Raw genomic sequence first — 25,138 nt, forward strand, 5'->3', positions numbered from 1 at the left:
CTTAGATTTCATATATATGTGTTAGCATACGGTATTTGTTTTTCTCTTTCTGACTTACTTCACTCTGTAGGACAGCCTGTAGGTCCATCCACCTCTCTACAAATAACTCAGTTTCATTCCTTTTTATGGCTGAGTAATATTCCACTGTATATATGTGCCACATCTACTTTATCCATTCATCTGTCGATGGAAGAAGGTACGTTTTTATCTTGTAGGGATTTTGTACACCAAACTGAAATTCCTAATTTTAGTTTTGCCATTAAATGTCATTGAGGCTTTAAAGTCGTATGAGAAATGTTAACAGTAGCTTCTGAAACATTAATTTTATTTTGTTAATAATGGGAAGAGGTACAGGCTAAAGCACTTCCATGAGAGGTGTTAGTTGCTAAAGCTGTCATCCTGCCATGAAAACCAAGGCCACTTCTCAGGGCAAGTGAAGTCTTTCCAGGAGGGTCATTTTCAGCAGGTAAAGAGCTGTAGCCAGGCGAGCAGCAAGACTGATGTGTATGCTTATGTGAAAAAAATACCTCCTGCCTGGACATGCAGCCCCAAATAATCGATCCTGAGGCCGAAAATCCCAACTCAAATGCCTGTCTTGGGAGACTGGAAACGGGCCAGTGTTCTGTCCCAAACCCAGTCCCCCTACGTTAGTTTAAAAGGCCATTGTTGGGACTTCCCTGGCGGTCCAGTGGCTAAGACCCCGTGCTCCCAATGCAGGGGGCCCAGGTTCGATCCCGTCAGGGAACTAGATCCCACATGCCACAACTAAGAGCCCACATGCCGCAACTAAGAGCTCGCGTGCTGCAATGAGGATCCACGTGCTGCAGCCAAGACCTGGCGCAGCCAAATAAATAAACATTTTTAAAAAATTAAAGAAAGAAAAGGCCATTGTTGTCCCCACCTTTACATTTGCCATTTTCACCACTTCTCTTCACTCTCAATCTTAGCCAAAACTGTCAACTCCCTTTTTGAAGAATGGAAATGTAAAGGAACTAATGTAAAGTCCTAGAGGATAAAAGTGCCATCAATTAGGCCAGGAAGAGAGCACCTAGATTTCTAAATGGATTCTTCTGTCTGCAGTTACCATGTGTTGTCAGCTGACAATGGGCACTGCTTTGCCTCTTCAAATTACACTTTTCCAAAACATTCTGAAAACCCTGCACAAGCACCTAAGAACGACGGAGCAAGTGCTTTTGCCTTTGGGACAGGCTCCAGGCCTGTGTCCCAGCCAGCTCCTGAAGCCATCACTTGCTTGTGGGGAGAGTCACAGGAAGGAGGCTTAGACCCCAGGGAGAGAGGCTGAGGGGTAATGGAGGCTGCTGCCTCCCTACTGAGATAGCAGCCGGTAGTGGAGAGGCAAGCCTTTGCTTGGTAAGGGGACACAACGCTTCCTGCTCCTGCCTGGGGAAGGCAGCCTCTGAGAGCACTTGGTCTTAGCTTTGGCCTTCCAAACTCAGCCAATGATTGTTTTTAGTTTTGGTATTTTCAATTATGAAAAAGTTCACACAAAATCCACACATACACAAGTAGAGAAAAGAGTACAACAGGTCCCTAAACATCCATCATTAGTTCAGTGGTTAAAAAGAACCATAGAATAGCTTTGCCTGTTCTAGAAGTCCAGTAAAAGATGCACTCCTTCACATCTGGCTTATTTCAGCCTAATGTCTGTGACAGCCACCCATGTTGCAGTGTTTAGTTTCTTTTGATTGCAGTCTAGTATTCTGTTGTATGGATATACTACAGTTTATCCATTCATAATTGTTGATGGACATTTGGGTGATTTCCAGTTTGGGGCTGGAATAAAGCAGCTATGAACACTTGGGTACAAGTCTTTGCATTTTCATTTCTCAACGAGACAACTTTTTGGTAAACCTTTTGCTTCGTCCTGAACATCCTTCCCTGGAATAGGGCTCTGGTTACACAGAAGAAACAGATGTGCTGACTTCGGAGCCAAGACCATCACCCAAGTCAGTCGGGTTTCTGATTTCTGAGTTAGTCTCAGCTGAGTTGTATTTTTGACTATGGAACACGTGCTCAAGAAAGTAAATTCAAAGGTACCAAGAGGCATAGACCCAACTTCCACTCCAGTCTCTCAGCCCTACAGGTCCCCTTCCCAGAGGCCACGACTCTTACCAGTTTCTTTTGTAACCGTCTAGAAATGTCTTATGCACATAAAAGCAAATAGGCAGCTCCTTCTCTCCTTTTACATATGCTGCATTTCATACACAGTGTAGTGTTCCTTGTTTTTTACAATTTTAGAGGTCATTCCATACTGGCACATATAGGGCTCTCTTTGGCTACTAAAAGGTAGGCGTTTCATCTTCAACCAAGCAACTCACCCTAGAACAAGGGTCCCCAACCAGGGAACCAGGGAACAAGGGTTCCCTGTTAGGAACCGGGCCGCACAGCAGGAGGTGAGTGGCGGGTGAGCTCCGCCTCCTGTCAGACCAGCAGCAGCATTAGATTCTCATAGGAGCGCGAACGCTACTGTGAACCGCGCGTGCGAGGGATCTAGGCTGCACGCTCCTTACGAGAATCTAATGCCTGATCTGAGGTGGAGCTGAGGTGGTGACGCTAGCGGCTGCAAATACAGATCATCAGCAGCAGAGAGGTTTGCACAGAGAACGTAATAAATCAGTCGCTTGCGGACTCATCAAACTCCTATCAGTGAGTGGCAAGTGGAAAACAAGCTCAGGGCTCCCGCTGATTCTGCATTATGGTGAGTTTTATAATGATTTCATTATACATTACAATGTAATGATAATAGAAATAAAGTGCACAATAAATGTAGTGTGCTCGAATCATCCTGAAACCATCCCCTCTCCCCCTTCCGTGGAAAAACCATCTTCCACAAAACCGGTCCCTGGTGCCAAAAAGGTTGGGGACCGCTGCCCTAGAAGGATGTACCTTCATTTAGGTCACGGAAAGGAGATTTTAAAAGGAAGTAAACCTTGTTTTTGAACCACAGCACAGGTAGAGGCAAATAGATAAATTATCTTTATGAAAATAACTTTTTTAGCTTCTTAAATTCAGGAAGTGAAAGATTTCCTGAATACGCAAACATTTCTTCCTAGATACAGCACAAAAAGCACAATCCACAGAAGAACAAATCAATAAATTAAACTTCTTTTGGGACTTCCCTGGCGGCCCAGCGGTTCAGACTCGGCGCTTTCATTGCCATGGGCCTGGGTTCGATCCCTGGTCAGGGAACTAAGATCCCACAAGCCGTGCGGCACGGCCAAAAAAAATCACCTCTCATAGGCTGTTAAGGTCGTGTCAGGTGTCCTGACTCACTGCAGCGCTGCCTCTGAATAGTTCCCCTAACGACGCACAGAAACGAAAGCGCACCGCTAATGCTTCCGTGGCAGCCGCGTGGCAGCTGGGCTGGACAGCAGCTGGGGGGGGGGCACCCAACCCACCTGCCTTGTGGGAGGTGAGGGGTCGAGCACGTGGTGTCCTCTCAGCCGTGACACTGAACGTCTGACCAAAGGTAGAAGATGGAGCTTCTTGCTGGATGTGAAAATGCGTGGTTCTCAAAGCAGGGGTCCCCATACTTTAGGGACATCGGAATCCCCCGGAGGGCCAGCTGCTGGGCCCCAGCCCATCGTCTCTGATTCAGTAGGTCTGGGCCAAGGCCTGATAATACGCATCTCTAAGAGGCTCCAGATGGTGCTGAGGAAGGACACGCAGAGGACACAGAGGGCAGAGGGCAATCAGGAAGCTGGGGGAAGACCACACCTGAGGGCATCCTCCATCCTTGTAGTCGTCAGCTACAGAAATGGGGTTTGGAGAGAAACTGGCTTCAGAGACTCGGAAGGGTCACTGCGGTCAGGAGTTGCATCACCATGGGGCCGGGGGTGCAGTGACCCAGGTCTGTGCTGCAGGTTCAGTTCTCAGCCCTTCTCCAGGTCCGACCCCCACCCAGAGGGTGAGCCCTTGGAAGCCTTGCTGACACCCTTGTCTTAACTTGTTTGGCGCTCCTGCCACCCGGTGTCCAGACAGGGCACTACAATGAGCAGCGGGGACCCCTCAGTCCAAAGGCCCAGGATTCTTGAGCCTGCGATCACTGTGAGGTTAGATCTAAGGAAAAAAATGAGTCTCAATTTCAATTATCAAAATACACAAAGACAGGCATACAGAATAGTTATAATAAATATTTTAAGTTATATTTTCAAACACCAAAGCATAAATGTTAGTATTTGATTTTTGGAAAAAACACAGCATTTTTTTCCCCTTGTGTTAACATAAATATTTGGCTTATGGAAATAAAACTCACTTAAAATGAAATCTTTTAGGCACTTGGGGATAGAAAGTGCAGGAAAATATAATACAACTTTACTGTACTGCTACTTACAAGAGAGCAACCAAAATTATATCTGATTAAACATCCTATTTTCAACTGTCAGAATTACTGACCTAAGAAAAAATACTGTGACCAAATATATCCATATAACATTTTAAATTCCAGTGTATTTTAAATGGGAAAGATTTCACTGATAATAGTTCTTAAGATTTCAAATTCTTTTCAGTTTTTCACTGAGAGATATTAAGTTTCAGGAGAAAGAACATTTCTTTTAATCATTTTGTCTTTTTTCTTTTTAAATACTCAAGAACCTTCTCGGTGGGCATTTAAGCAAGAAAGAACCAATGAGCCATGAACCTAGCAGTGCACGTAGACTAAAAAAAAGAATGTGCTGATTTGGTATGAGAAGCTGACATTGAATTTGAAGTTGGCTGTCGGTTTCTGGCAGACCTCTCAGTGAATTGCATGAGTTAGCCATAAAGTACAGAAGCCACTCAGTGAAAGTCATTTATTTCAAAAACTGCTGGGTGTGAAGAATTGTCCCAGGAGAGCACTGGCCGTGGTGCTGAGAGAATACATTCTTCTTGCTGTTAAAGGCTTGCTTGTGGGGGTCCTCGGCTGTCGACAGAAAGGTGCCCTGTGACGAGATTTAAAGGCCACGTGTCCCAGTGCAGGTGAGGCCGAGGCCTGGGTGTTCGCTCCCCCTCCAGCTGCTGTGCTCAGGCTCTGCTCCCAGGACTCTGGTCACGGGGCGGGTGGCAGGGCCTGCAGGTGCTGTAGCAGCTGCTCGCAGTGCGTGGGTGAACGATGCTTATGGAGGACGGCCTCCATCTCTCTCACCAGGAGGTCAGGGAAGAGGACACTGCCTGCTTTGAGGGCCTCTGCAAAACAGGAAAACACCTTTATGATGCCAGGAATAAATACTAAGCCAAGCTTAGCTTCATATTAAAGTTACAACAGCCATAAACAGAGCAGAGTGCAGAGCAAGGGAAGTGATCGGGGGTTAGGAGGGCATTGCATAACGATTAAGGGGTCAGTTCTCAAGAAGACATAACGATCCTTATCACGTATGAGCCCAGTAACAAACAAAGTGAGGCAAAACCGATAGCTGTGAGGAGAAATAGATTAATCCACTATTGTGGCTGGAGACTCCCATGCCCCTCTCTCAGAAATGGACAGATCCAGCAGGCAGGAAATCGGTAAGTACACCCAAGCGGAACCCAAGAGCACCATCCATCAATCAAATATCTATAGACTATCTCATCCAACGATAGCAGAGTATACATTCTTCTCAAGCTCCCAAGGAACATTCACTAAAATAGACCACATTCAGGGCCATAAAACACACCTTCACAAATATAAAAGGACAGAAACCATACAATCTCTGCTCTCAGACAACAATGGAATTGAACTGGAAATCAGTAACAAAGAGATAACTGGAAAATTCCCAAATATCTGGAGATTAAACAACACATTTGTAAATACCACAATGGTCAAAGATGAAATCTCAAGAAAAATTAAAAAATATTTTGAACTAAATGAAAATGAAAACACAACTTATCAACATTTGTGGGATGCAGTGAAAAGCAGTGCGTACAGGGAAACTTATACCACTGAATGCACACATTAAAAAAAAAGATCTAAAGTCAATCATCTAAATCACCACCTTAGGAAACTAGAAAAAAGAGCAAATTAAATCCAAAGTTAGCAGAAGAAAAGAAGAATCAGAGCATGAATCAGTGAAATCTGAAACAGAAAATCAACAGAGATCATCCACAAAACCAAAAACTGGTTCTCTGAACAACTCTTTGCCTACAAATTTGATAACCTAGGTGAAATGGACCAATTCTCTGAAAGGCATAATTTGCCAAAACTCACATGAGAATAGACAATCTCAGTAGACCTATATCCGTTAAAGAAATTGAATCAATAATTAATAACCTTCCCAAACAGAAAGCACCAGCCCCAGTAGGTGAACCAGATGAGCTCAGTGGCGAATTCTACCAAACGTTTAAGGAAGAACTGATACCAATTCTCTGCAATCTCTTCCAGAAGATAGAAGCACAGGGAACACGTCCCAACTCATCCTATGAGACCAGCATTACCCCGATACAAACTCAGAAAAAGATACTACAGGAAAAGAAAACTACAGACCAATATTTCTCACGAACATAGATGCAAAAATCCTCAACAAAATATTAGCAAATCAAATCCAACAATATATAAAAAGCATCATACACCAAGACCAAGTGAGATTTATCCCAGGTATGCAAGGCCGGTTCAACATTTCAAAAATCAATTAACGTAATCCATCACATCAACAAGCCAAAAGAGGCATCACATGATCCTATCAATAGATGCAGAAAAGCATTTTGACAAAGTCTAACACCCACTCATGAGTAAAAACATTCAGTAAACTAGGAATAGAGGGTAACTTCCTCAATAATGAATACCTATGAAAAAACCTACAGTTAACATGATACTTAGGGTAAGAAACTTGAAACTTTCCCACTATAATCAGGAACAAAGCAAGGATGTCCCCTCTCACCACTCTTTTTCAGCACCAAACTGGATGTCCTAGCTAATGTGATAAGATAAGAAAAGGAAATGAAAGATAATATACACATTGGCAAGGAAGAAATAAAACTGTCTTTGTTTACAGATGACATGACCGTTTATGTAGAAATTGGAAAGAACTGACAAACTCCTGGAACTAATAAGTGATTATAGCAAGGTTGCAGGATACAAGGTTAACATACAAAAGTCAATCACTTGGACTTCCCTGGTGGCACAGTGGTTAAGAATCCACCTGCCAATGCAGGGGACACGGGTTCGAGCCCTGGTGCGGGAAGATCCCACATGCCACGGAGCAACTAAGCACATGTGCCACAACTACTGAGCCTGTGCTCTAGAGCCCGCATGCCACAACTACTGAAGCCCGCACGCCTAGAGCCTGTGCTCCACAACAAGAGAAGCCACTGCAAGAAGCCCGTGCACACAGCAACGAAGAGTAGCCCCCACTCGCCACAACTAGAGAAAGCCCGCGCGCAGCAACGAAGACCCAACACAGCCAAAAATAAATTAAAAAAAAAAAAAGTCAATCACTTTCCTATATACCAGACATGAATGAGTGCAATCTGAAATTAAAACAATACCATTTACAGTAGTACCTTCCAAAATGAAATACCTTGGTATAAATCTAACAAAATGTATAGAAGATCTATATGAGAAAATTTACAAAACTCTAATGAATGAAATTAAAGAAGAACTAAATAAATGGAGAGATATTTCATGTTCATGGACAGGAAGACTCACTATTATCAAGATGTCAGTTTTCCCAACTTGATCTCTATATAGATTCAATGCAATCCCAATTAAAATCCCAGCAAATTATCGTGTGGATATTAACAAACCAACACAATATTGAAGGAGAAGAACAGAGTTGGAGCACTGACACTACCCAACTTCAAGACTTTCTATAAAGCCACAGTCATCAAGACAGTGTGGTACTGGCAAGTAGATCAATGGAACAGAACAGAGAGACCAGAAATAGGCCCACATAAATACGGTCAACTGATCTTTGACAAAGAAATAAAGGCGATACAATGGAGCAAAGACAGTCTTTTCACAAATGGTGCTAGAACAAATGGACATCCACCGCCAAAAAACAAAACAACAACAACAACAAAATCTAGACACAGACCTTACCTCTTTCATGACAATTAACTCAAAATTGATGATAGACATAAATATAAAACTCCTAGAATATAACATAGGAGAAAACCTAGGTGACCCTTGGGTATGGCAATAATTTTTTAGATAAACACCAGAAGTATAATCCATGAAAGAAATAATTGATAAGCTGGACTTCATTAAAATTAAAAACTTTTGCCACAGATTGAGAGAAAATATTTGCAGAAGATACATCTGATATATATGGAAACACAAAAGACCCCGAATAGCCAAAGCAATCCTGAGAAAGAAAAACGGAGCTGGAGGAATCAGATGCCCTGACTTCAGACTATACTACAAAGCTACAGTAATCAAAACAGTATGGTACTGGCACAAAAACAGAAATATAGATCAATAGAACAGGATAGAAAGCCCAGAGATAAACCCACGCACCTATGGTCAACTAATCTACGACAAACGAGGCAAGAATACACAATGGAGAAAAGACAGTCTCTTCAATAAGTGGTGCTGGGAAAACTGGACAGCTGCATGTAAAAAAATGAAATTAGACCACTCCCTAACACCACACATAAAAATAAACTTGAAATGGATCAAAGACCTAAATGTAAGGCCGGACACTATAAAACTCTTAGAGAAAACATAGGCAAAACACTCTTTGACATAAATCACAGCAAGATCTTTCTTGATCCACCTCTTAGAATAATGAAAATAAAAACAAAAATAGACAAATGAGGCCTAATTAAACTTAAAAGCTTCTGCACAGCAAAGGAAACCATAAACAAAACGAAAAGACAACCCACAGAGTGGGAGAAAATATTTGCAAATGAAGCGACCGACAAGGGACTAATCTCCAAAATATACAAACAGCTCATGCAGCTCTATGTCAAAAAAAAAAAACAACCCAATCCAAAAATGGGCAGAAGATCTCAACAGACATTTCTCCAAAGAAGACATACTGATGGCTAACAGGCACATGAAAAGATGCTCAACATTGCTAATTATTAGAGAAATGCATATCAAAACTACAGTGAGGTATCACTTCACACAAGTCAGAATGGCCATCATCAAAAAGTCTACAAACGATAAATGTTGGAGAGGGTGTGGAGAAAATGGAACCCTCCTACACTGTTGGTGGGAATGTAAATTGGTACAACCATTATGGAGAACAGTATGGAGGTTCCTCAAAAACCTAAAAGTAGAACTACCATATGATCCAGCAACCCCACTCCTGGGCATATATCTGGAAAAAACTCCAATTTGAAAAGATACATGAACCCCAATAATCATAGCAGCACTATTTACAATAGTCAAGACATGGAAGCAACCTAAATGTCCATCAACAGATGAGTGGATAAAGAAGATGTGAGAATATTACTCAGCCATAAAAAAAGAATGAAATAATGCCATTTGAAGTGACATGGATGGACCTAGAGATCGTCATACTAAGTGAAGTAAGTCAAAGAAAGACAAATATCATATGATACCACTTATACGTGGAATCTAAGAATATTATACAAATGAACTTATTTACAAAAACAGAAATAGAATCAGAGATGTAGAAAACAAACTATGGTTACCAGTGGGGAAAAGAGGGGAGGGATAAATTGGGAGACTGGGATTGACACATACACACTACCATACATAAAATAGATAACTAATAAGGAACTACTGTATAGCAAAGGGAACTCCACTCAATACTCTGTAATGACCTATACGGGAAAAGAATCTAAAAAAGCATATGTATATGTATAACTGACTCACTTTGCTGTACAGCAGAAACTAACCCAACATTGTAAATCAACTCTACTCCAATAAAAATTTAAAAAATAAAAAATTAAAGGGAAACAAAAAAATTAGCAATAAAGTCTTAAGAAAGACATATCTGATAAAGGACTATTATCTGTAATATACATATCTTAAAACTCAACAATATGAAAACAAACAACCCAATTAAAAAATGGGCCAGGGACTTCCCTGGTGGCACAGTGGTTAAGAATCTGCCTGCCAATGCAGGGGACACGGGTTCGATCCGTGGTCTGGGAAGATCCCACATGCCATGGAGCAACTAAGCCCGTGCGCCTAGAGCCCTGCTCCACAACAAGAGAAGCCATCACAATGAGAAGCCCGCACGACACGACGAAGAGTAGCCCCCAAACGCAGCCAAAAAAAAAAGGGGGGAGGGCTAAGACCTTAACGGACACCTCATCAAAGAAGATATACAGATGTAAAATAAGCCTATGAAACGATGCTTCACATGATATGTCACCAGAGAAATGCAAATTAAAATGAGATATCGCTACACACCTATCAGAATGGCCAGAATCAGAACACCACATGCTGGCAGAATGGGGAACAACAGGGACTCTCATCATTGCTGGTGGGAATGCAAAATAGTGTGGCCACTTTGGAAGACAGTTCGGTGATTTCTTACAAAAATAAATATTCTCTTACGATATGATCCAGCAATCACATTCCTTGGTATTTACCCAAAGGAGCTGAAAACTTATGTTGGCAAAAAACCTGCACACAGATGTTTAGAGAAGCTTTATTCATAATCGCCAAAATTTGGAGGCAACCAAGATGCCCCTCAGTAGGTGAATGTATAAATAAACTGGTTCATTCAGACAATGGAATGTTAGTGCTAAAAAAAAAAAAAAAAAAAAAAGAGCTCTCAAGTCACGAAAAAACATGGAGGAATCTCAAATGCTTATTACTAAGTGAAAGGAGCCAATTTGAAAAGGTTACAGACTATATGATTTCAAGTACATGACATTCTGGAAAAGGCAAAACTATGGAGACAGTAAAAGATCAGTGGTCGCTAAAGTTTGGGAGGGCGGGGAGACAAAACAGGTGGAGCACAGAGGACTTTTAGGGCAGTGAAACTATTCTGTATGATACTATCAATGTAACGATGGATACGTGTCATTATATACTTGTCCAAGCCACACGATGTACGGTACCCAGAGTGACCCCTAACGTAAACCATGGACTTGGGGTGACTGTGGCGTGTCTGCGAGGCTTACTGACTGGACCAGGTGCAGCACCCGGGGGGGCTGCTGACCACGGGGGAGGCGGTGCATGGTGGGGATCAGGTGTGAGGGAGTCTGTGTACCCCCTGCTCACCGCCTGTACGAACCGTGTGGTCTGTACGAACGGGGAGGGCGACGGCTGGCCGAGAGCCCCAGTCGAGCACACATGCCGGCCCCTGGTGCAAAGCCAAGGCAGACAACCTGTCTGCTCTCAGCTGTTGCCGTTGTAAGCAGTTTCCATTGGTCTCGAATTCACAGTTTGTTTCCGTTGCCCGGAGAGCAGCGACGCGGCGCCCTCACTCAAAGCACAACGGGGCACCTGAACTTGCGGGTGGCCTGGGCAGGGGCTCTCAAAGGGTGCCCCAGGGTTTCTGGGGGCCCTGAGACCCTTCAGGGGGTGTGAGTCAGAACTCTGTCCACAGTGACACGAAGGGCGTGACCCCCAGCTCACGGGGCACCCTCCGCACTGAGGGCTCAAGGCCAGGGCGGCACGAGCACTGGCCGGGCTCTGGGGAGTGAGTCACTGCAAGAGTCAGTTAATGTCCTCAAAGAGGCATGAAAACCATCTACTTTATGAAATCTCAACCCTTGGGCACCCAACTTTTAGTAAACTCATTCCGATGAAGTCTGGATCTTCTAGGGACTGACAGAGTCTGCCCTCCACCGAGCGCCCAGTGTGGATGGTCACAGATCACGCCGTGGCTGGATCTGCTCTCTGTCTGCTTCCTGTTCGTCCCTCCTCTGCGTCCTTCTCGTTCTCCTTTCTTGACTTCTTTTGGGTTATTTGAACAGTTTTTAGAACTCCACTCTAAACTGAAGTCTGTTTATGGCCATCTCAGCCATGTGGCTTCGCTCACACATTGGTGGTGGTTCAGGGGATACGACACGCGTCCTTCCTTTTTAGCTTTTCAGCACCCTGGGATGGAACGGGAGGCACACGCGTGTGCAATGGGGCCGTGGGCTGGGCAGCTCCCAGACACCACTTTTACTTGAAAGAATGACCAGTGACAACTGCCTCTTGTTATTCAGACTTGGGGACTCAACAGGATGCTTTCTTGTAAGCGAATGAAGTGACAGTATTTGTGGCTGATGATAAAATTTAAGCTCTCAAGCAGTAATCAGAATTATAGAAACTTGTTTCTGCCACCAAAAGCCTGACAGCCTCCTGAAGCTGTTCTTTCCAAGACTTTTCTGAGCTTGATGCCAACAGTGACTTTTTGACACTGAGAACAGAGCGCGTCCACGTTAGCGAGCACGCAGGGCGGAGAGATGGACTTGAGCGGAACGGGTGTGGTTCCACAGCGGCTCCAGAGTGTACACTCCGAGGAACCTTGAGGAGACTACCACCTGTCCAGTCAGGGTGCGGTAAGGAAGAGGACCGCCATCAAGGTACTCCTCTCTTCCAACTACATCTGTGGGGGCCGTCTGTTTTTCCCATACTTTAACCAAACGACACACATCACAACTGACACAACGCAGAGATGTGCGTCTGGTTGTTTTCTATCAGCTCGACGTTAGAGAGATTCACAAAAATGTAAAATAATGCCACTGTTCTTGTTATTTTGTTTTACAAAACACACTTTTCAAAACCACGTTATTTATGTTAAAATGTAATGGGTTTTTTGTTATTTTAAACAAATTAATCAGTATCTTAACATTTTCTCAAGTTTTAACTTCTACCACGGTGAACACCAGGGGCCGTAACCCACAGGACACAAGCTCGTTGGGACCCACAGTAACTCAGAGGACACGGGTTGCGAGACTGCGGGCCCAAGGGAGTCCGGGCGCCCGGCCAGCTGCTCCCGTGCGGCTGGCCCGAGTACGGGGAAGAAGCTCTTACCGAGAACTGCGTCCTGGATGGCGCTCTCGGGGTCGTCCAGGTACACGAGGAGCTCCCTGTACAGGTGCTGAATGTTGCTCTGGTAATAGCACTTCCCGGCCTCGTTCCTGACACGCTCCAACCAGGTGACCAAGGTGGAGGTGGCCGCCAGCCTCACCTCGTTGGAAACGTCATCCAGGCGCTTCAAGAGTTCTGCAAGGAGGGGCCAGACAGGAGAGTGAGCAGAGGTCCCAGGGCAGGCGGCTCCCAGCTAAGCTCCCAGCACTTGTGGAGCACCGGCCCCCGTCCTGGGAAACCCACAGGTGGGTGCTGGGGAGGCGGTGGTGGTAGAAGGTGTCCCGGGACCCTCGGCCACTCTGGCCCAGCGGTGGACTCCGTGGACACAGGGTGAAGGTGTGCTTCACACCCGGCCTAGGCATCTTCGCCCTCTGACCTGCAAGGCGGCTGGCGGCCCCCCGGCTCCGAGATGCTCAGCCTCAGAGTCACACACAGGCCTCATGCCCCGGCTGCCCCATCCTCCCCGACGAGCAGACAGCACAGGAAGGGCGTCTGCTGACCCCGCTTTCCGCCCACCGTGGCTCTGGGGACAGAGCTGAGGGCCCGGTGACACGACGGCCACCAGCTACGTCAGCTGTGTTTCTGCTGAGCCTCTGGGACCAGATGTCCCACGCTGAAAGTGGACGAACAGTCCTTCCCGACCCGCAGAAATGCCTCCTGTGAACGGGTGAGACGCCTATCAATGCGTGCCCTTCTCACAGATCTACGCGACGCGCCTGCCCCTACGACTGGCGCCTTTTAGAGACTCAGCCCCGCCCCCATCTTTGCTCCCAGGGTTTCTGTGTTCCCGCTTCCATCTCTGTTTCTCAACCTGCTTTTTTACTTCTTACAAACGTTTATTCTTACACATGCAATAGGTTCCAAGATAACACTTCATTCTAGCCATAGGCGGCAACAGATGTTACGGCAGGGAATCCAGATGTTTACACAGGAGGGGCTAAGGGTCACCACTGCCTCAGGCACGAGGAACCGCTGACTTTTTGCCAGATTTGTTAGTTCCGCCTGTGAGCAGGGGGCCCTTCCCCGCCGCCTCTGCTCTCAGCGCCTCCGGTTCTGCTCCTGTTTCTGCCGGCTCGCCCGCTCTTCCTCGTCCGCCTCCTGGGCTGCTTCTTGCCACCCTTGGGGCCAGATGTGGCCCCTGCTGCAGGAAGTGCTCAACTCATTTGGAACGGCTGTTACCCTGGTAGATTTCCGCGGATCTCAACCGCACGTGGAGAAGACGGCACTGAGGGCCTGTACCTTCCGCCTCCTCCCAGCGTGGGCACGCCCACCAGCCCCCGAGCTTCTCGGCTGCAGGCCCACCTCCAGCGGGTTTCGCTTCTGTGGCCGGGACTCATCGGTGCTCCCAGGCTCCAAGAGGCAGTGACACGGGGGACGCGAGGCAGGGCTGGCGCCCTCACACCAAAGGCCACGGAGTGGTAGCCCCGGCTGCCGTGGGCGTCTAAGCTCCCACCCCGCAATTCCGGTCCACAAGACGTCTGTCCTGTTTCTTGTGCTACGTTACTTATTCAGTGACATTCAGTGACGTCATACCTGTCACATCCACGTTTAGACTCATAGCACCAACCTGACCAGAAGTCAAAGTAGCATTTTCTATTTTTCCTACAAAAGAAACAACTGTCAAACAAACAGAGGCATATGATTTGGAAAAGAAGAATGTCCTACCAGGATAAATCTTGATGAATTTGTCTGGATCAATCACACCGTCAGAGGTCTTTAAAAATACGTTAATGATTCGGCACGAAATTAATCGAGTCATCTGAGAATCTTCTTCCAGGGTGGTCAGAATTTGAGGCATCAACATTTCCTGCACTTCCTGTATCTGCGATTAAAAAAAACCACACAAGCTGTGGGTCACGGCTGGTGCCACCCTCGTGACAGAGACCGCTACTCACGCACCGTGTACTTTGCCCGTCACTGAAGAGACTTGGTTTTGATGCGAGTGTGACTGAGTCTGGAAAGCTACTTGGAAATTTCTATGTAAGAAGCAGACCTGAATCTTGATTTTAAAATCCAGGTCATTTGAACATCGGTCAGTTGGTTTTTAAAAAATCTGTTATCCAGTAAGTCTTAGGCACCAATCCTACACAGCCCACTACTTACTAGCAGGACTGGGTATCGTGTCCAGTAAAGTTTGGGGGACATTTCAACTTAAGTAACGGCTGTTCAGGTACCACAATGTTTTGCCTACTTCTACTGTTTCCTCAATTCCTCATCTAACTGGAGATATGAATACAAACAACACTCTTGAGTCAGACTCCTGTGATGAAGTTCTTTTCTTGTAAACAGTAACAATCACCTAAGAAAACCCCCAGGTGACCCAAGGAAACAACAGGCTTTCCCCCCAGACCTCCGCTCGCCCTCCGGCCCCACAGTCCCGTCCCCTCGGTCTGTCTGGGAGCATCTGCTGCCACTATCAGGAGACGCAGGTGAGCGCCCTTCACCTGTGGCAGGTGCGCCGGGCAGGCCCCAGAAGCCCAGGGCACAGCCTGTTCCCCTCTTGGGTCCAGGACGCACGAGCCCTACCTGCTCATCTGACAGGACCCCGCTGCTGACAAGCGCCCAGAGGCAGGACACGGCCGCTGTGCGGATGGCCGCAGCCGTCCTCCCCGCGTGCCACTGCAGATTGGGGACGAAGATGTCCTTGATCAGGGTGTCCAGGTAGCCATGGAACTGTCTGGAGTGGACGCAGGAGAGGGTGGGTGAGGGGGGCACCGAGACTCCCTGAAGGAAGCGCTTCCGTTTGGGAAACGGACTGGGCGGAGGGAAAAGGCCAAACAGACAAAACAAGCGGAAATCGAACACTGGACGTTGAACGAGAGCCCCCGCTCCCCGGGGTAGTGGCCAGGGAGGGGACGTGGGGCTCTCTCCCCCGGCTATCACGGGGCAGGGCTGCACTCGGGCTCCTGCCGCCTCTCCTGGGACCGGACCCTGGGGCTGGGGGTGTATTCCAGCCTCCCTCCCACTGTGGCCGAGGGGCTTCCCCAACACCCCTCCTGGATCTAAGAAAAGGGTGGCCGCGCTACCCCGAGCACCGATGGGGCGGCACGTCACTCCCACAGGCGGCGACCTTACAGAGACGGGCCTCGAGGTCCCTGTGACCACGTGAGGTCCCTCTGACCACGCCCGCTACCTTGGCAAGAGGGCACCCTGGGGCTGCGCCTACGGTCCCATGTGTCAAGACACCGGGAGACACGGATGTTCCCGCCAACACAGTCGGGGACCTTCCTCTTGACACGCCGTCAGGACAAAGACAAAGCAAAACGAAATCGGGATCCCAGCCCCGAGCGCCACTGGCTGGCCCGGCCACCCGGCAGCGGAGCCACACGTGCGGCCCCGTCCAAAAGCCCGGGGAAAAGCCTCAGCCCTCCGTACGACTCCTGTACCCCACGGGCCTCTGCTGATGGAGCAAGACGTATTCTGCCCAACAAAGGACGCACTGACTTGCTTCCCAGGGCCGTTCCGGAGCGCGCTTCACGGGGGGCTCCCGCCTCCAGCGCCAGCTGCTTCCGGACCTGGACCAGCGCGAGGGCCTGCGAGCCCACGGCTGCGCGGCGGCCCCAGCAGGGGGCGCTGCAGAGCCACCGGCGCCTCCGACAGTGGACCTGGTGCAGGGCGGCGACTCACACGCAGTCAAGGTTTTCTGCGTGCTTTAGTTCTTTAGCAAGGAGCTACTGTTCCCTGCAAAGGGATTCACCAGGGGACTCTCTGGAAAGCTCAGCCCCGTGTCCTGGCTGAGGCGGCCCACGCCACGTGGCCACGAGGGCCTGAGGGCCGAGCGCTGGCCGTGAGGGGGGACAGGCAGTGGGACTCCAGTGATATGCCGGGAGCAGAAAAGGCACTGGACTCCCCAAGAATGAGTACCCTGCGTCCAGAGGACGCACAGCTGTTCGCACGCAGCTGGGCCCCGAGACCAGGAAGCCCAGCCCGGGCAGGCCCACGGGCTCCTCCAGAACCACCAGCATCCGGGCCTCGCCCCACGGGAGAAGCTCCGTAACGTCCCGCACGAGGGGACGGCACTGGGCGGTGTCTGGGCGCCCAGAGAGGGGAGCAGGCCTCCTTCACTGGGGGTCGCACTCCAGCCAGGGTGCCCCTGTCCCCGCCGTCCTCTGGCTGGGGGCCCTGCACCACCTGGGTGTGCGGGTGCCAGCGGCGCTTTCGGGGGTGGGGTGGGGTGAGGAGGGGCCGCGGTCCTTTGCTATCTCAGACTCCGCCACTTTGTAACCCTGAGGTTCAAAACCAAGCAGGTGTTGCTTTCCAAAATCTTTCCTGCCTGTAAAAACAGTTAATCCTTGCACTAGGTAATTGTAAATTGAACAACTTTCTTTTCCTGATAGCGGTTTCTTTCCACAAGAAGACTTCAAGGGCAGCTTCTTGAGGAAACTCAGTTCAAGAGTGGGGGCTTCTTTCCTGGGGGCTGACTGTCCTCAGGGGGACGCAGCGGAGCAGGGGCCCCGAGGGGTCGTGACTGATCCGCCGACTCTCTACTCACGGGGCAGCTGCCAGACCCGACTCAGTAACCTTTTTATAGTCTCTTCTAACCCTTGAAGTCTTTGCAGACAAGCAGGAAATAAAATTTCCTGCAATACAATGGGCTGGCTAGAGGCCCAAGAGCAGAGATCAGAGTAACATCCAGAGAAGTGAAGTCTGAATAATGACCCGTTATTTCCCCAGGAAAGTCCAGGACAGGCCGACGACAAAGATTTGCTCCCTCTCAGGGGATGGGTCCCCAAACAGCAAAGAGCATCTCACTGCCTGACTCCCCACAGCCCGTCCTGCCGGGGACACTGTGTCGCTTTGCAAAGGGGGAGGGCGGGGCCTGCAGACGGCTCTGCTCCGGGCCTCACGTCCAGCCTGGGCCGCCCGCCTCCTTCCCTTCGGGGCCCCGAGCTGGAGGCCCGGGTGTTCATGCTGCCTCAAGTCCCTCCGGAGGACAGGAGTTCCCTAAGTTCTAACCTTAACGGTCATTCAATCAATTCTCTGTGAGGCCTGAAAGGTACCAGAAGCCTTTTAAAGCTGAGAACAGCTGATGTATAAACCAGTAGTAGTTAACATTCCCTAAAACTTTTTCATTCAACGGAATTTTAATGACCACAAGAACACGACTGATTTAGTGTCTCTGTGCGGTGCACTCGCTGCCCGGACTACACCGTTTCCCTGGGGTGCTGGCTGTGTGGGGAGCCGCACGACAGCAGGACCCAGAGCTCGGGGTCACCCCAGGTCCCACCTGAGCCCTCAGTGCGGGAGCACGTGGGGACCACTCAGCTGCAGCACAGCGTGGGGGGCAGCATGGGGGGACCGCGTTGGGGGCAGCATGGGGGGACCGAGTGGGGTGGTGGGGAAACCGCGTTGGGGGGCAGCATGGGGGGACCACGTGGGGGGCAGCAGACCTACCCCTGCGAGTCCACTGTCTCCCTGGCTCCCAGCAGCAGCCCCGTCAGGGTGGAGAAGAGCTTCAGGCGCATGGGTGGGTCGCGGGCTGGCTGGAGGCAGCTCCTGAGGATGGGGACCAGCTGGGGCAAGACTTCTCCGAGGGCAGGGCCTAGAGCACAGACAGGGGCCTCATTCCTACGTGGCAGGAGGATGGGAGGACGGGAGCCCCGCAGCCGCTCTGGCCGCGAGAGGAGGCGCGTGCTGGGCACGGCCAGCGGACGTGCACCCTCAGCTCCGGGAAGGATGCTCCCAGCCCAGGACGCCAGGTTCCCCCTCTCCCTTTGACCCTAACCCCGCCATGGCTCTAAATGTTCGGTATGTAAACTTTCTTTTTTTTCCTACATCTTACCAAATTCTTAAAAAAATTTAAAGTCAAGCAATCTTTTTTTTTTTAATTTATTTTTAAAATTTATTTATTTTTGGCTGTGTTGGGTCTTTGTTGCGGTGCACGTGCTTCTCATTGTGGTGGCTTCTCTTGCTGCGGAGCACGGACTCTAGGCGCATGGGCTTCAGTATTTGTGGCACGTGGGCTCAGTAGTTGTGGCTCGCGGGCTCTAGAGCGCAGGCTCACTAGCTGTGGCGCACAGGCTTAGTTGCTCCGCGGCACGTGGGATCTTCCCAGACCAGGGCTCGAACCCTTGTCCCCTGCATTGGCAGGCAGCTTCTTAACCACTGCGCCACCAGGGAAGTCCCCAAGCAATCTTTTAAAGGCCAACCAAAACCCATTATTCGGACCATGTAGGCTGCTTGATGTGTGACCCTGAGCCTGGCAGCCAGCGTCCTTTCCCATGCCTGTTACTAGATGAACAAATGGTGCCACTGTCCCCGAGCCTGGAAGGATCCCAGACGCAGTGACGGTGCTCAGGACCTGGACCTGCACGCGATGGGGAGAACACAGTCTCCGGGGTCTAGACGTGAGCCGCAGCTCAGAAGAATCGGGTCACCAGCTGCCCTCCCCGCCAGGCCCTGTGCTGACCCGGGACATCGTGTGTCAGAAGTGAAGCCGTCGCCCTCAGGCCCTCTGGTTTACGCCCAGTCTGCTACTTCTGTACGCAGTCAGGACTTCAGTCTTTTCAGAGGCATCACCTCAAAGGCCAGGGTCAAAGCCAAACAAGCGTGGCTGGAGGGTCCACTGTAGCCCGAAGCTCTGCTGCTGCCCGGGGGCACTGTGGCCAGGAGCACGGCGCGCAAGACCGCGAGCTCGGAGTCCCGCTGCCCCGCCGGTCCTACCCTAATCCCCGGGGCAGGAGGCCAAGCGGGCACAGAGGGTAGGCAGCACCTGGGGGAAGAGCACGGGCCACACAGGACGCCGTGCAAAGTCACGCTTTCAAGGTTTAACACAGGGACTTCCCTGGTTGCCCAGTGGTTAAGAATCTGCCCTCCCATGCAAGGGGCGCAGGTTCGATCCCCGGTCCAGGAATGAACATGCTGCGGGGCAACTAAGGCCACACGCCACAACTACTGAGCCCATGCACCACAACTAGAGAGAAGCCCATGCGCCACAACTAGAGAAGCCCGTGTGCTGCAATGAAGAGCCCACGTGCTGCAACGGAAGATTCCGCGTGCCGCAACTAAGACCCAGCGCAGCCAAATAAATAAATAAATAAATAAACAAAATTAAAAACATACATTGGTCCTATGTCACACTCTTGAATTCTTCTAAAAAAAAAAAAAAAGGTTTAACATAAAAATGTGTGCCTGGGCAGACTTTAAAGACCCACGTTACACGTTACAGCAAGTCTTCACTATAAAGTTCGCAGCATCTTTTCAATTAAGGTTTTGTTCCTTAAAACAGCTGTTCTCCGCAGGTTGAGAGTGACCGTGAGCGACTGTGAAGAACCAGGCCTGGGCGTGCCGCCTCCTGGGCGGTGCCGAGCAGCTCTGCCCGTCTGTGCCGGGGCTGCTGGGGCCACCACGGGACCAGCGCTCTGCACCCAGCCCGGGGGCGCCGTCTGTGGCTCACCTGAGTGAGTGAGCACCACGTCAAACCGCAGGAGCTCCTTGGAGTGGCTGGTCCAGTCCCGGTGCGAGGCAGCCAGCCGCTCCAGGAGGGCGCCCACGTGCGCTCGGAAGAGCTCCTGGCTGCCGTCCATGCTCTCCACCGCGGCCAGCTCGGCCAGCGTCTCCTGAACCTGCGGGAGCAAGTCACAGGCTGGGGCGATCCGGTCTTGGGACTCACAGACCCCACTGGAGACCCGTCCCCACCACCTGAGGGAGGGAGAGCCACTCGGGCACACGCCACGTGGCCCGGGGCTCCCATGACGCCCCTCCCGTCTGTATGAGCAATAACGAAATGGACAAACGAGCATCTACAGGCAGCTCAGGCACAGCCCCCCCCCCGGATGCCCCGCCCGGGGCAGGGCAGTCCCTGCAGGGCGGAAGGCTCACCCTGGAGCCCCAGCCAGGCTCCACCTGTGCAGGAGGGCGAGCAGGCTGTTTCAGGGACTCTGCACGGAGCAGACTTAAACCACGGGTGCCAAAGGTGGGCCCACGTCCTCGCTCTCCGAGCTCTTCACCTGACCAGACCGCCGGCGACAGCGTGTCTGCTGCTCTGCGGGCTCAGAGGAGAGGGAGGACCGGACCCTCCTCCCCCTAGGGCTGCAGGAACAGGACGCCCCCAGCACTCTGTGCAGCTGTCCCGGGGCCTGAGTCTGGCCTGCAGACTCACCCGGAACGACAGATTCGGCTTTTCTAGTATTTACAGCCCTATAGTGACGGCCTCCCTGCTCAGACACGTGCCCTCCGGAAAGGGGGTTTTTAAAGAGAGGAAGAAAACAGAGTTTAGGAAGGCGCCGGGGAAGGGGAGGGCAGGCGGGGGGCCTCCCGGACACAGTGTGGATGGAGAGGGGGAGAGAGAACCAAGGGGAGGAGCCGAGTTCTCAGCTTGGGGAGAAGTGGTCAGGCAGCCGGGTCTCTGGATGGTCCTTGCAGCCGCACGGAGCTGGATGTCCCAAGACTTTAAGTTAAATATAGAGCCCGGGGTGGGGGGGCGGGGGGGGGCACCTCCCTGGCGGTCCAGTGGTTAAGACACTGTGTTTCCAATGCAGGGGATGCAGGTTCGATCCCTGTTTGGTGAACTAAGATCCCACATGCCGTGTGGCACGGCCAAAAAAATAAGGAAGCAAGGAAGTTCAATGGAGAAAAGAATTTGAAAAAAAAAAATACAGAGCCAGGGGAATGGAGACAACTGTGTAAAGCTGGGCTGCAACTAAATAGGAAAATCATGATATTATCTTCTCTCCTGACCTCCGGTGCACGTGTGTATTCTTAACCTCACTGAAACGCAGATTTGAGACGAGGGAGGCCTCGTTTCTTGTCTGTTTCTCCTAGATTAAGCAGCCGGCCTTACTCTGAGATCCTGAAGCCAACTGGCAGTTGGAGGGAATTTAAAATCCCGTGTGCCCCTGAGGCCGCCTCGAGAACGCCTCACCCCGCGCGTTCCAGACTCTTCCATCTCAGGTAGCCAGTGTGCTGGGCAAGTGCCCCTGAGGCCGCCTCGAGGATGACTCACCGCGCGCCTTCCAGACTCTTCCATCTCAGGTAGCCAGTGCGCTGGGCAAGCCCGAGGCTTGGAGTTCGACGGCAGAGACTGACAGATGGCAGCCTCCCGTCCCGGGGCTGAGGCAAAGCAGGAGGGCCCCCTCACCTTGGCACCAAGGCCCGCGGGTCCCCACAGCGCCAGGACGGTCACCAGCACCTCCACGAGCGGCACGCCGGCCCCCCGGCAGTCCTCCCGGCTCACGGACACCACGGCCTGCACGCACTGCAGCAGGCGCTCCCCGAACAGGCGCTGCGGAGAGAGTGGGGCACCGTCAGCCACCCCGGCGCCCGCCCGGCGGCCCACACGAGGCCCCACTGACCAGGGCCACGGAGCCGCGGCGACCCCGCGAGTGGACTGGGCCAGGATTCTGGCACATCAGCCATAAAGAGGGTGCCCGTCCGCACGACAGGGAAACCGAATCCCTGCTGAATCCCCGAGAATCGAGGAATTCACGGCAACTTCGTTAAGTGCTGGATGGTATTTGAGTCACATTTTTAAAAAGTTTGCGTGTGTTAGTGACACACACTGTGGAGGTGACACGTGGAAGGACAGGGCATCTTGGAGCTGCTTCGAGCACCCCGGCTCTTCCCACCCACCCCCCCAGAGTCAGATGGAAGCTGGACCGAGGGGGACGCGGCTGGAACCGGGCGGCAGGCACGAGGGGTGCACACTGCTCCCCTGCCCTTCTGTGCACTTCTGAGTGTCTCTATAATACTAAGTTAAGAAAAATAAATAAAACTCTGTGATTCAAAGATGCTTCCAGACCGACGGGGGACAAGGTGACACCTCGGTTGGGTCGAGCCCATCTCTCACCTCCCGGGCTCCAGCCTCATCCACTGTGAAATGGGGGCCAGGAGTGGGCACGGGGTGGGGGCCCCAGAGAAAGAACCGCCTAGAACACCCCTCCCATACGCCTGCTCTGCTATGTTTCATAAAGGACAGAGGGAACCGGGGCAAAATGCTTAAGGTTTTTTTTTTTTACTAATGGGGGTGTGAGCTCAAAAGTTTGGTGAAGATTTGGCTAGACGATGGATTGGTTCTAAATTCTGAGTCAGCTCTAAAATCCTATGACTCATTCACAAGTGATATAAATCATGGAAGTTTAAACAAAAAATTCACTGTGGCATGTCCCCAGCCACTCGGGGGTCCTAACTTCCCCGAGAAGCCAAAATTGGTGTTTTATTCAAATACTTACTTTTCCCACAGCCCCATTTCTTTCAGACCTGGACTGACTGATTGATTGATTTTTTTGAGGGCATGATTTTGGCTAATTTCTAAATGACCTGTAATACACATTTAAGGAGCTACCATTCTTTCAATTAAAGTAAACAGGGATTGGGACTTCCCTGGTGGTGCAGTGGTTAAGAATCCGCCTGCCAATGCAAGGGACATGGGTTCGAGCCCTGGTCCAGGAAGATCCCACATGCTGAGGAACAACTAACCCTGTGCGCCACAACTACTGAGCCTGCGCTCTAGAGCCCACGAGCCACAACTACTGAGCCTGCGTGCCACAACTACTGAAGCCCACGTGCCACAACTACTGAAGCCCACGTGCCACAACTACTGAAGCCCACACGCCTAGAACCCGTGCTCCGCAACAAGAGAAGCCACTGCAATGAGAAGCCCGTGCACTGCAACGAAGAGTAGCCCCTGCTCGCTGCAACTAGAGAAAGCCTGCACACAGCAATGAAGATGCAACTCAGCCAACAATAAATAAATTTAAAAAATTAAAAAAATAAAATAAACAGGGAGTTGCTCTCAGCATTGGCTGAGCCATCTCACGACACCTCCAGATGCTGGAACTAACCAAGGGTCTGTGTCTTTCACAAGCACTGCCCTCCTGCTGTGAACACGGCACCACCTCTGAGGAAACGGGGCCTTAATGGTCACGGATTACACGATATTTAACCAGAGGATTTTCAACATCTACCTACCTACCTACCTACACACACACACACACACACACACACACACACACACACACACACGGAAAAAGAAAACAAGACACAGAGGGAACTGACACAGAGGGAGATGCCACAACTTCACCGGAGAAAGCGCCAGGCACTCCCATCCCAGACCCCATACCCGATTCCTGAGTAAACAGGAGGAAACGAGTTACTTCTGTTTTATCAACCGTTTCTGCATCTCAGTACCCTGTCGATAAACAACCAGATTTCAAAGCAGAGGCTCAGGTCCTGTCAGCTGAGCCCAGGCCCAGGCAGATGAGCAGAACGTCTCTGGGGCCCTGCTGGCCCAACCCGGGGCCTTTACATTTAGTTTGGTCTTGAAGCATCTGCGGCCTGTCCTCACAGCCCCTGGAGAACGACTGCAGGAAAGGCTAGCATGACCCCGCCCCGTAGGGAGGCCGCGCCTGCTGGCCGCCGGCGTGCGGGGACGGGAGTGGCTCGCACGCCTGGGGTTCACGCCGGCGGCCCCTTGGCCAAAGGCTGGCACGTGTCTAGAGACACGTGTGTGGATGAACGGTCAGGAGGGGCCCCTCTGTTTGCAGGACGGAGTAAATCTTTCCTGGAAGGACTGCAGGCACAGGAACCAAGCATGCGCTCTGAACTAGACGGATCGAGGGACCGTGGTTTCCTGTAACAACACTCAGGTGTGAAAAGACGTTTCCTTTGCTGCACAGCTTGCAACACGTGCACTGAAACACCTACACAAACTTTCAAGCTGCACCTTCTAGAACAGAAATGCTTCTGGAATGAAAATCCTCGTTGGAACCAGTTGAGTAAAAATGTGGAACTTTTTTCTGCATTTTTAGATTATCATAGTTTATCTTAAAAATGGGTTTTGGGAAAAGTTGAAATACGGCTGAAAACACCAGGAGGTGAAAAAGCCCACACACGTCTCCCCTCCCAGACCTCTGCTCCATCCCCCCCATCTGTGTTTCCGAAGCTGCCTTACAGGCTTATTAAGATGGTTCCCACACGACTGTGAACGTATGTCAGAGTCAAGGCCAGATGCAGGTGTCGAAGTGCATCTCCCGGCGGCTGAGCGGGAGCTGGGCACCCCTGTGGTCCAGCTCTGTGGCCGTGGCAGCCACTGTCAAGTGTCAGATGTGCGGGGCCAGCTTCCCATGGCCCAGGGGGCCTGCAGTGCATGGGTCAGACGCCTGGCGAGGCAAACGCTCGCTCGTTGCTCTACAGAGAGATGGGAGGGTCACTGTCCAATGCAAAGACTCAGGGTTTAAGCCCATCACAGCCATGCGAAAACAAGGTCATTATTTATCC

General features: G+C 50.6%; 1 protein-coding gene across 3 annotated transcripts in view; it reads right to left on the bottom strand.

Moving 5' to 3' along the window:
- The window catches only part of DNAAF5 (dynein axonemal assembly factor 5), a 39,424-nt gene continuing 14,286 nt past the window's right edge, over positions 1-25,138 (bottom strand). The window contains exons 7-13 of one of the 3 annotated variants that reach the window (XM_082360059.1): positions 22,002-22,145; positions 20,319-20,487; positions 18,317-18,464; positions 15,449-15,599; positions 14,588-14,744; positions 12,866-13,057; positions 4,798-5,184 (exon numbers count right to left, since the gene is read on the bottom strand). In XM_082360059.1, the coding sequence (XP_082216185.1) occupies positions 5,048-5,184; positions 12,866-13,057; positions 14,588-14,744; positions 15,449-15,599; positions 18,317-18,464; positions 20,319-20,487; positions 22,002-22,145 (1,098 nt within the window). In that variant the 3' untranslated portion in view covers positions 4,798-5,047. Of the gene's footprint in view, positions 4,081-4,797; positions 5,185-12,865; positions 13,058-14,587; positions 14,745-15,448; positions 15,600-18,316; positions 18,465-20,318; positions 20,488-22,001; positions 22,146-25,138 lie in introns of those variants that run through there. The other 2 variants (XM_082360061.1, XM_082360060.1) reach the window with 2 other exon arrangements.

Source organism: Balaenoptera borealis (assembly GCF_965194805.1).
Source record: "Balaenoptera borealis genome assembly, chromosome: 16".
NCBI classification, from domain to species: domain Eukaryota; kingdom Metazoa; phylum Chordata; class Mammalia; order Artiodactyla; family Balaenopteridae; genus Balaenoptera; species Balaenoptera borealis.